The sequence below is a fragment of the Notolabrus celidotus genome, chromosome 9 (genome assembly GCF_009762535.1).
Source record: "Notolabrus celidotus isolate fNotCel1 chromosome 9, fNotCel1.pri, whole genome shotgun sequence".
NCBI lineage: Eukaryota > Metazoa > Chordata > Actinopteri > Labriformes > Labridae > Notolabrus > Notolabrus celidotus.
The window spans coordinates 17,130,786-17,143,484 of record NC_048280.1 but is presented as its reverse complement, the minus strand read 5'-3'; the positions used below and the strand labels follow the sequence as shown (position 1 = coordinate 17,143,484).

Below are 12,699 nucleotides of genomic sequence, written 5' to 3'. Positions count from 1 at the left end.
ACTTTAAAATATATGAAAATATGAAAATATTGCATATTTGAACACCTCTGTTAAAGATAGTCTCATCTTACTGCTGATATCAGTCAAAGATTAATTTTGCACAAAGTTAACTAATTTGCAGAAAACATTGGAAGACATTTAACAGGCTTCAAGCAGTCAGACCTTTGCTATCAGATTACATCATTGTTGTTTAGTCTGCCTCCTTACTCTGTGAACAGACACATCACAATCCAACTTTTAAAGTAACAGGAACTTTATTTTCATTTTTACCACTGTTATACGTATTCATATGTCTGTAGCACCTGTAGTACTATTATAGTGATCAAGCTCTAAAATAACAGGAACAACTGTATGACTGCACTTTCAGAGCGTCCTGACCTCAGCTGCAGATCAGACGCAGTGACTTTTCGAAAGAATGCCTTCCTTTGAAGTTTTTTCAGGGGGTCAGAAATGGCCTCTCTCTGTTTATTCCACATGCTCTCAATCTGAGTTTGCTGTGCGAGTGAAGACATCAGTGAACTTGAACATTATAGGCTGCCCATATACACCATGACAAAGAAGGATTTTCTCCCTCATAACTTTGCACATGGCACAAAAGAAGCAGAATAGGCTTGACATCCCCCATTTCTTGCATCTAATTGGCTGCAGCTCAGTCCAAACATGATTGCATGCAGTTCAGGTCAGGACACTTTTTATCCCTCCTTCATCTGGAAAGCGTAGAAGAAAATAGCATTGGCTGTGCCCGCATATCCTGTCTTCTTGTGGTCTGCATTCCCGGGAGGTTCATTCATTTACCTTCAGCATGCTACAGCGAGATCCCTTTAGAATGATTACTGGCAGATGTAGGCTGTGTGTTGCAGGAGTTTCTCTTCTCAAACTGAGAGCGGAAAATTAGAAAAGTTACCTTTAAGCCTTGGAAATATGGCTTAAAATACTTAAACTGCATGAATTGTATCAAAGTTGAGAGTGTAGTTGACTAGTCACAACTCTGGGTGAAAATCTCTCTCTCTCTCTCCCTCTCTCTCTAACCCCAACTCGGTCAAGGCAAATGGCTGTCTAACAGGAGTCTGGTTCTGCTCGAGATTTCTGCCTGTTAAAAGGACGTTTTCCTCGGCGCTGTAACTGGCTACTGCAAGGTGGATTAAGATGAGATAAGATCGAGTTCTGTCTGTAAGACGGGAATGTCTTGATGTTCGGTCTTTGTTTATGATTTAATATACGTACGTTCTAGACCTGCTATGTTTGTTAAAGCGTCTTGAAATAACGTTTGTTGTGATTTGACGCTACACAAATAAAGATTGATTGATTGATTGATTGATCTAACTTGTGCTAATCTAGAAACTCAAAAAGAGTTGAAGCCATGGCCTTACTGGTAAACTGCTATGTCCACCAGTCAGTCAAGTCGGCCATGCTAGTTATGTTTAAATCTTATCTCATACAGTTGTAATGACTCAAGAAAGAAGGTAGAAGGACCAAAACCGCTTTTGAGCAGGCAGTAAAGATGTTTAATTCTGCGGTAAAAACTGGCCTTTTAAAATGGGCTCTGAAAGTGGTTCCATGGTGTTTGGAGCCAGCCTCAAGTGGACAATCAAGGCTTCATTTTTCAAATTTGAAGGTCAGCAGTGACCTATCCTAGTACCAACAAAATATTAGGTACAGCAGTGTTTGCTACACATAAAGGATACCCTGGTGAATTTTCAGATTCCCATCTGCAATCAATGATGATGATGATCCCCTGATGCTCTTTGCCACTAGTGTCTGATAACCTGGAGCGCCTGACACATGCTCTGCAGGTGATCAGAGGGAAAAAGAGGTCCTTCAGTGAGCCCCTCCTGTTAATGAATTAATTAATTTTGTAAATACGCCCTAAAGTACTCAGCAAAAAGGCAGTTGTGGATTCGGGTCTTCCGGGACCTTGAGGTATCCCAATGCACACTTTCTTATGAATTAATCAAACCATTTTATTTTTCCATCCTGTTTGGCCTCATGTATTCTGTTTCAGTTAAATATATATTTGTTCGATATCATTTTCTATTATTTATTAAAGTTGGAGTTTAAATTGTCTTCCTGGGCTCTTGTTTCCTTCAGAGCCTGAGGATACTCTGTAAACAGATGTGGATGATAAAAAAGAATAGATAAAAGCCTTTAAAGCCATGTTTTACTCCACCCCACAATTCCAGAAAGATCAACAGCATTGTGTAATATTTACCCTGTGTGCGTGTGTACTTATTTCTTTGTATACAAGTGGCTGTGTTTATACTTGTTGCACTCTTGGCTAATGTGTTCCCACAGTTAAATACGACACCGCCTATCCTTTTCATCTGCCACATCTGCGGAAGAGTGAGCAAGTGATATGGCAGAGAGGAAAGGGTGTCAGAGAGACAGAGAGGTGTGTGTGTGCACTATGTGCACCAACACAGAGTCAGAGTGATGAGAATTGATGCCAGCTGATGATGTAACCTTTTCCATCCCCCTCTCTTTGTTCTCCTCTTCCTCTGGCCCATGTACAACAAGCCTCCAGCCACTGTCTTCCACATTGTAATTTACCATCAATTACGGCGAAGCACTAGAATCAAGTGACCTCTTTTTTACCCCGTCACCTTTTTACCTCTGCGCAAATAGAGTGAAGACAGGCTTGCTTCTGAGGAAGAGTAGTGGAGGGATTGATCGAGAAAGGAGCAGAAGGATCACAACGAAAAAGCAGGGGACTCAGAGAGAGAAAGAATAAGATTGAGAGAGATGGACTGAGACGAAGCTGCTGAGCGGATCACAGAATGATGTCAGCGAAAGACGTCAGCTCCAAGCTGAGCATTGTAACTCTGTCAGTGCTCCTTCTCAGTCCCAACAAATGCAACACTAATGTTACAAAGCATGTCTGCTACCACAATCCTTTTGGCCCGGCACTGTATGGCAGAGCTAATTTAATTAGCGTCCACACTTACTGGACACGTTTGAGGGTCAGACTAACCTTCAGAGTAGACACATAAAGCACATGGGCTTTAATCTCAGACAAACACACAAACAGCAACTTAGTGACTTACCTCTGAAAGGAAGGTCTGTGCTGACTTCTGGGCTCCTACATGCAGCAGGTACTCGTACACATAAAGAGCTAACCTGGAATACATAAAAGAAAACACAGGAAGAGGAAATGTCAGAAAGTTTGATAAGATCCAAACTTTTTACAAAAGATATTAGGGTAGTACAAAAAAAGATTAGTAATGAATAAAAAGGTCATTCTTGGGGAAAACAAATGTAAAATTAGAAAGAGACAGCTGATATTAAAAACAGTCTTGGTTGTACAAGAAGACAAGAATTCAAGAAAACTCTTGGCATTTTAAATTCCTCAAGGATCAGTGTTATATCTTCTGTGGTTACTTTAAACCTTTTGAGATTTTGGATTTTTAAGATTATTCTTTGAATTTTGTATGCCGTGGTGTGGAGATAGGACAGTGGATAGAGTCAGGAGCAAGGAAGAGAGAGTTGGGAAGGACTTATAAGGCGGAAGTATGTACAACCTCTTTACATAGGGGCCACAATTTAACCACTGGGCTAATCCAGTGCCCAAAACCTTTGGAGGTGTTTCTTATAACGCTTTCCTCATTTCTGACCCACAATGATGTAGGAAAACAACTCGATGGGAACTTTGGAAAGCCGCACTTCAGCTTAATGTTTGGGTTGAATCAGTATGAAAGACGGAAATTCTTTCAGGCTGGACTAAAACAAAGATGAAGGAGTCTACACCAGTAAGTGTGTTGCAAAGTAGCTCCAACATTCAGTGTGCTGAGATATGTGATGGTGTCACTATGGCTCACAAAACAGAACGATGAACACAAGGTTCAAAAGAAAATCATCTTCTAAACAAACTGGCCTCTTAAGACCTTTGAAATTAACCTAATGTTCTGCTAAATTCAAAACCTACTTGTTTGAAGAAAAACTATTACTGTGATAATAAGAGTGGGCTTGGTGGGACTGCACTCTGAAACACCTTCATCCCATGCCTCAGGCTCTCCTCACACTTCTACTTGTGGCTTTGATCACAGAAGGAATTAATTACAAGCTTGATTTGTTAATCAATTCTCCTCCCAGTGTGTCTCTACTGGTAAAGCAACCTAGAGAAGAGGGACTGTGGGGGTGGGGTTGGACTACTTGGTCGATAAACACAAGATAACATTGATACACCAGAGGTCGATGGCAAATTACACTGAGTCCTGACAGTACCCTGCAGATTTGGACAGTAGTCAGGTATCACTGGTAATTAAGGTACATCAAGATTGCAGTGTTTGTTGTTTGTGCTTAATCCTTCCATTTTAATCAACAGGTCAATACTAAATTAATATTTAAATCAAATCATTCTATATCAACTGGGTGGGCTCAGTGGTTGGCTCCAAGGGGAAGAGGCTACAGTCCTCATTGCAACTCATATAGGATCAATTCCCAGCTGGAATGGATTTGGTGCCTCACATGTCCTGTCTCACAGGCTGTCTCACCAAATAAAGCCCCTAAAATTGACCTAAAAAAGTTAGTGTTCCATTGATGTTATGCTTTAATTGCTTATCAAGAACATTCATCAGTACTTAATCATCCGTGTTTTCATATTACCCAGAGTTGGTCTATACTGATTCAACAATTTAAGAAAAAATAAAAGCTCTTTAGAAGTTCATGTGCAGTGATAAACAGAACCCACCAGATAACTTAAAAAAAATGTGGTCAAATATGTCTATATGGTGTTTAAAGTTGCAATTATCCTAATGGCGAATCAACCTGGTCCTCAAGCTGTAAAAAATAACCACAAAGGGGTAGCATGAGGAAAGTGCTAGTCGCACCAGTCTTAAACCTAAAAACATAAAGTTTACCATCATATAAGACAGACTTCAATTCTTAAATTTGAGGTAAGTATTTGAGATTAACTGTTAATATACATTTCATCAAATATATTTTAATAATTTTAGCTGATTTTACATATACATTCACATTCATTTTCAGTTAATAAACAAAGATAACTGATAAGCAAACAAATCAATTAAGCTATTCATGAAGTGCAAATAAAGCCTCAGCCTGGAGTTTGTTGTGTCTTGATGTTTATTTATGACTGTAAAAAACGGTCACACCACTGCAGCAGCTGTCCTCTAACCCTGCTGAAAGGTTCTACAGCTAGCTCTTGCTGGTCCAGACACCGTCTATATGCAGGTAAAAATAAACTCTCCAGACAGCTCTGTCTGCCTGTCTCTAGATGATGGACTGTACACCTTTCTGCTCGGCACACAGGTACTCTTTCTTTTTCTCTCTCACTCTCTCTGTCTCCGTCTCTTTCTCTCCTCCATCTCCATCTCAATCCTCCATCACTTTCATCCTCAGCCTCCCCTTCTCCTCTACCTCCCTCGCTCTCTCTACCTTGTCTGTCTTGATGGCGCTGCTTTCTTGTTGCACTCTTTTGGTAAGAGGCCATGTTTGTTTAATGATGAAAGGTGGCAGCAGAAGTCTTCTTCTTCCTCTCTATTCTTTCCTCTTGCTTTTCATCCATCTCTTTCCCTCTCTGTTTCCCCCTGTGGCCTGGCAGTAATGTTTAACCAAAGAGATAGATACAGAACGTTTCACAGGGACAAGGTTAACAGAACTGTGAGAGGCTTGACAAAACTCTTGACACCTCGACAACTGAACATGAATAAAAGATGCGCACCATTTTTTTCAAGGCACTGTACAACCCTGAACATTTCTAGGAAAAAACTGTATGCGCTACTCTTCTCTGTTTTCTTGTCAACCTGTGACACGTTACATCAGCCACAGCAGCATCAGCGTTATTAATTTAGATCTTGTGTCTCTGCAGTAAATCTGTTCACAGCGACCAAGACAAGCTTGATGGACTGCATGAATGAATGTATTGTGTAAATTAGGAAACCAAAGCTTGTCTTCAGCATGCACTGGCCTGAATCCAGTCAGCTATCTATTACCGCATGAAAACATAGCCTCACTTAATAGCTGCTTCTGAAACGTTTGACCTACGATTGATTTCACAGGAGCTGAAAGATGTGACCTTTGCCCCCTGATATTTGGGAAGGGTAGAAATGAGGAAACGCAGAAAGGTGGAGGAATGAGGGCAGCAGTGGAGAGGAAGATGATCTGATGAAAAACATAAGAGGGTAAAAGAGGTAAGCAGGCTAAAGCAAAGTTTCAAGTAAAGATCAAAGGAAGCATGAAAAACAAGGAGGTCCAACAAACTCTCTAAAACACTGACGCCTGCAAAATACTCACATAAATCAGACTCCAACCACTGCTCTCAAATCTCTTATTTATTTAACACGCACCCAACAGACGGCAGAGTAGAAACAGGGCTGATAAGCAGACAGCAGCAGAAGAAGAAGACACTTTGTTAGCATTCAATATCTATTGAACTTTAACTCCAAACTACTAATTTCCTCAAAGAAGAGTGATAGGCTTTGAAAACACAAAACCCCCTCGAGCCGGGTCCTTCATTGTTCACTAGCACTTGTTCAGCTGAGCCTCCCGCTGATAGTAATGAAAAAAAAAGAGCACCCAACTCTGTGGAACTCAACTGAGTCAGAATACAGAGCAGAGATAAGGTTTTAGGATTAGAGGACGAGGACTGTTCAAGGTTAAGAATCTTCTACATTTCACACAGTAATGTGAGGCATTACAAAAACTCTGTTCTCATTAAATAAACTGTCACTTTGAATAATCTCTGCATGGGGATTTGAGGTAAAAGTGCTCAAACTGAGGCAGCCAATGCATTTCTAATGGTTGTTGACTCCATATCCGTCCTGTTTTACACTGATGCCCCATTGGTATTTGACCTTGCTGTCGGACATAACTCAGAAAATTGAAAGTATTTTTTATTCCCTGCATGTCTAAAGTGACAATTTGTGTTGTAAATAACAACCACTTTACATAATCACTGCTGCAACCAGGATGATTGAAGGGATCAGGTGTCTCCACTTTGCCTCCTCTTTCCATATGCTGAGCTGTGTGTGGATGTACTTACTGCTTGTGTGTGTGAGAGTGTGTACATACAGAGAAGTAAAGGCTCCAGATCCGTACCCGACCCTGCTCTCCTTCAATTCAAGTGCTTTTGTCTTGTGTGAGTCACTTTTTAATTACATTCATATTTGTAAGAGACCTCCATTCTGCCTGCTTCTATAAATCTGCACATGACCACCAGACTGTCTCCGAGCTCCAACAGTAGGAGACCGGGCTTAGTTTAATGAAGTCAGCGGGCAGAAACAGTGCTTCAGTGTTGCTTTGTGACCGAGTTGCAGAAACAGAAGCAGCTTGGTGCTTAACCACTACCTCAGCTGCGTAAAGCAAAGACATGAACTGATTTTCCTTGGTCAGCATTTAGGAAGGACCGGTAGATCACTGCTAATCAATTTACGGCCACGGCAATCAAAGTCTGGCAGAGCTTCAAATCACAACAAACCGGGGCTTCAGTGATTGGATTTGCTTGTTATACATTAGCTCCAGATTATTTCACCCTTGTTAAAGATGAAATGGAAAAGTGATTATATTTCTGATCTGAATCAACTTGTTAATTGATATATTTACATGATTTGCTAATGTGCTGACATAGCCTACTGACACGTCTCTAAGCAAGAAAATCCAATTTAATGTCAAATATTTGACAAGAGAAGGGATCCAATCCTAATGAAATCTTGCTCCAACAGTATATTGAATGTACCATTTCCTTATGCAGAATTACTGGCAAAACTGTTTGGTGCAACCCAGGGACAGCAGCATTTCAACCTCAGCTCTCTTAAATGTGCCAGCCTTCATTAAATTCTACAACTGGGTGTGGAGAACCGCATCAATCATCTTTACCAAATGGAAGCAATTGACACAAATTTACCCGTATAGAAGTTACAGAGTTAAACTAACAGCCTGGATACGTCTTTTCCCTTTTGATCCTGTATTTAGTCTGTTGACTGTATCAAAGTGCACCTGCAATAATTTATTTCTTGTCATTTGGCACCACTCAACTTGCTGTGAACACAAATTCACTCCCTTAAAACGTTGATATCCTCAACTTTTTAGGCAGCATAGGTATGCATATTTATTCTGCTCTGTCTTGTTTAAAGCCACGTGTTAAATAAAACATCATTTAGCTCTGTTTTAATCCCTGCCAGCCCCTGAAGGGAACGTCAGACTTGTACGCTGCTAAATGATTGACTCACTTCAGGTCGATGTGGACTTTGTCTGTCTGGCATTTTTTGTTTTCAGGCTAGTGAATATTTAATTTTGGGAGATTTTTATTTACTAAATATTGTCAGAAACAAAAAGGTGCTGATATAAATGGTAGAAAAAGGTGTTCAATGTTCCACACTATTACCAAAAAATAATTATAATAAATTAAGTACGGTAAAACACTTGAACTGAGGAGCTGGGATGAAACTGGTTGGTAGTTCCTTTGTAGGTTTATCACTAGGAGTGACTTCTTTCATAGTAACTTTAATATGGGATTCATCGATGTATCCGTCAAACATCAGTACTGGCCGAAATCGGCCCCGTTGCAGTCACTCTGTTCTGTTTCATGGCCAAACATGAATGAAAATTTGACATTTGAATAGCAGACAAGAGAATTATAAATTGTATTTCCAACATCAGTATCAGTCCTGATTTTCACAATCAGTGCATCTGTTAATGACAGTTAAGAAGATGTCATCATAACAGTTTCATATTCCCAAGGCTCACCAACATGAAAAGTAAAGCCCAGGTGACTATGCAGACGTATAGTGTACTGTACTTAGAGAGTACTGCTGAGAGCAGGACCAGTTTTGTTGACTAGAGTGCGTGTTGCATCTTCTTATCAGATCAGCCCTGTCTGTTAGAAGACAACTGAAATAAGAAGACTGTACACCCCATCAGCAAGGACAAAATCCCATTGGCTGGACACTGGACATATATTGCCTTCATCAAAAGAGTCTATTAGGTCTTTTTATATACCTAACAGTGACACATGTTACACTGAACACAGGGAATCAGTGTGAATGATGGCATAGTGTTAACCTACATTAGACCAAGCTCATAAAAGAGCCCCATTGAGTTTGGGTCAGACACGATGCAACCTTGTGAAACTGCCATTTGGCACTTGGAGACAGGAATACTGTAGTTTTTTTTGGAAAAAAGAACATTTATGTTACTGACTTCTGAGCTTTCCAGAAACAATGTTTAAAAAAGGAGATATGTGAAATTCTTTGCAAAGGGTTTGTATTTATGTCCATTCAGAATAGCAATAAACCAACAAATTATTATGAGTCAAAACAGGTTAGACAAGAGTTCAGTTAAATCAATTATGTATTACGTGATTAAATAATGATCTGATTTTTCATTAAAGAGTAAGGTCCGACAAGTGATTTTCGGGATCATTAAGCGAACAAATACACAGAGGTAAAACAAAAACAAACATCCAGAGAGAGTAGCGCACCCCTTTTCTAATTCCACTGTGGAGGAAAATGTAAGGAAAAGAGAAGATGAAAAGAGAGAAAGAAGGGGGTGATGGGGTGGTAGTAGAGTGTGCAGAGAAAGATGAAAGGTTCTGGTGAAGACAAGAAAGTGAAGGAGGATTAGAGAGATAGAAAAAAAGGCAGATGGGGAGGATGAAGGTGAAGGGGTACAAGCGGATGAGCCCCCAAAATGAATACCCGTGAGATCTGTAAACTTTAATCTTCTGATTTTGAGGATTCTCACTGAGTGTTGTCTCAGTTAGCCAAGCACCCCGCTGTGACCTCCTTCTGCAAATTAACACTAAAACCTGTAATGAAAACAGGCTTGATTCTAACTCTTCTGAAAGAGAAAAGCTATGACTTCCACACTGTGCTGAAAATATAACGGAAGAAAAGGTAGATGTGCATACTATGCTTTGGAATGAGCACCTAAAATGTATTGTACTTTAATGAATGAATTTCAATGGGTCTGTATGAAAGGTAATAACGATAGAAAAATAATCCAAGATTGAACTAAGTCACAGTCAGGGAGTGGAAATACTGTAATTATCTCCTGGATATGCTTCCTGCTATAAAGACTAAATTTCTGCCATTAAACCTCTCTGTGTGTGTGTTCAAAGCAAAGTATAATGTTGGTTAACGCATCACTGTGAAGTGTCTACTGAGAGCTATCCTCTCTCAAAAGCACTTTGCTTTCCAGCAATTTGAACACTGAGAATAACAAAGGAATAAGGAGAAAAAGAGAGATTTCTTTAAATGTCCAGTAGACAAAACAGCCGTAACACCAATCTGTGAATTAAACCTGTGTTTACCTCTTCAGTTTGGTTAAGCTTTGGTGCATCATTGTGTTTTGTATCATTGTTTATCAAATATCCCACTATATGTTATGTTGAGGATATACGGTGTTTGGCAGCTTGTTTTGTTGACAATGATTCCCGTTTTTTTTTTTTGCTGTGTTACATAATTTTGCTGCAGAAGACTGATGCAATATGGACAGTGACAGCAGTAACTGAAGGCACAACAGCTAGCAGGTTCAAAGCTGAGTCATATAAGGTTTAAAACCACTTAACGACATGCATCAGCTTTACAAGACATCAGTCATCATTAACACGCCAGTTTAAAGGGCTTTAAATTTAGGTGAAAAAAATCTACATTTTTTTTTCTCAGTATCCTATTTTTGAGGCTGGTAGATGCTGATATCAAAACTTGTGAGCTTTGGCAAAATTCTGCTAACACTACACCAGTCAGCTATAACGTTATAACCACTGATAGGTGAAGTGAATATCAATGATCATCTTTCTACAATGGCGCATGTTATTAGTGTGGAAAAGTGAACATTTTGTGTTGAAGCTGATACAAGCCAGACACTTTGGTTGTTGAGCCAAATAGGATGGCTAGACGATGGATAAGAGCATTGAGGTATGGGAGCTAATGCTACAGATAATGCTTGTAAGTTGCATTATCAGATTAATTTACGTGAACATTACAATACTCCCTTTGAGATGTAACTTAGCAGAGGCATAGCAACAACTAAAATCCTGGAAAATCTAGTTCCTCAGAACTGTACTGAAATGCGATTTAAATGTACTAATTTACTTTTATTGCTGGTAACACTGTTTTTTTTGTTTTTAAAGATTTGTTTCTTTTTTTAAAGGGGGAGCAGTGATGATGATGTTCAACAGGCAGGCTGATATGCTAAGCAGTCAGGTAAATTCAAAAAAGCATAATGATTATCACAACATGATGATGATAATAATTAAATAGTAAATAATATTAGTTTTAATAATAATATGTCAGAATGTATGTGTAAGATTTAATCAGTTAGCTTTGGTTGTATTCATTGAATAAAATTAATAATAGGAAATATAAAAGTAAAAAAATTAGATTTCAGCTATTCTGATTCCGTAAATAATTTAACTGTAATTCTTGACTGAAAAATAAATGTACCCCATGTTGTTTTAATATCTATGTTTAAAAATAATGAAAATTGCATCACCCTTTTCTTTATTCTGGGAATGACCATCAGTCTCACCTTGCACCCAAAAGTGTTGGCTTGCATGATGCCCCTGGAACGCAGTGCATACGGAGCTGCACAGCTGCGTATAGGCGTCCACCCTGTCCACTGCTGAGAGAGCCAACAGTGGACACATGAGCATCAAAGCTTGGACCAAGGAAGGTGGCCTGGAGGCACACAATGTAGTAAATGGCTCATGCAGCATCTGTGGGTGTGCTGGACAACGAAGTCTGATCTATTTAGGCCTATCCGTCGCAACTTACAGTACTGACAGGATTTGCTGTTAATGTTTTTGTGCCAGATACTACAGCACACCTTTACAGGTGTAGTGTACATGATGTCTCCTCAGAACAGGGCTGTTTTGGCCCTGACTTTCCCTGACGAAAGGGGGCTCTACACAATATTAAGCAGGTGGTCATAATGTTATGGTGGATCGGTGTATATGGCTGTATCATGTAAACAAACAGTCTCAGGGTCCCTCGATTCGTGTTTTCTTTTCATTTAGACCCTATCCAGTCTATTTGTCTAAATGTCATCTTGAAAATGTAAGAATTTAAACTACTGGGATAAACCTTTTACAGTGATCTTATGATGAGGCTGGCTTTTTTGAGACATAAACACAGATCTGTTGTGTATGTGGCTTTGCTACACTTTGTGTCCTTGCCCGCTGTGCCCACTGCCACCTCATGATATCCCACGGCAGGTCATAGAGATATGCAAATCAAAGACACCTGCATTTGACTCAGAAGCAGGATCATCATATTATGGTTATCATAATGCCCAGTCTATAGTGAGGCCAAGCAGGCTCTCACTCTCAGCAATGCAGCATCCAAATGCCCACCATCAAAGAGACACCACCTGTGGATGAAGAGAGCATTGGCAGCTCATGGTTACAAACAACTCTGGCAAGAATAGAGAGAGACCCTGTCATAAAAGAGCTACCGCCCCTGCTGAGGACAGCCCAGTGTGTGTGACAGCCGAACACTTTCCCTGATTAATCAAGGCGAGCAGTGGGGCTTTATGTGCCATTAAGAGCCTTGCTAAATGACTTGACTTCATTCATTAAAGTGGAGCTTCCTCTGTGGGTAGAGCAGGCTGTGCTCTCCTGACAGACAGACAGACAGACAGACAGACAGACAGACAGACAGACAGACAGACAGACAGACAGACATGTGAAAGCTGGGAGAAATGGTGGTAGGGCAGCAATGAGGGTGGTGGGGGCACTGAGGCAAG

The 12,699-nt window shown here is 40.0% G+C and overlaps 1 protein-coding gene across 1 annotated transcript in view; it reads right to left on the bottom strand.

Annotated features, from left to right (window-relative positions):
• si:ch211-130m23.3 (uncharacterized protein LOC558547 homolog) overlaps positions 1–12,699 on the bottom strand; it is a 62,879-nt gene that overhangs the window by 33,289 nt on the left and 16,891 nt on the right. The window contains exon 2 of the mRNA XM_034692821.1: positions 3,042–3,114. Coding sequence (XP_034548712.1) covers positions 3,042–3,114 — 73 coding nt within the window. The remainder of the gene's footprint in view (positions 1–3,041; positions 3,115–12,699) is intronic.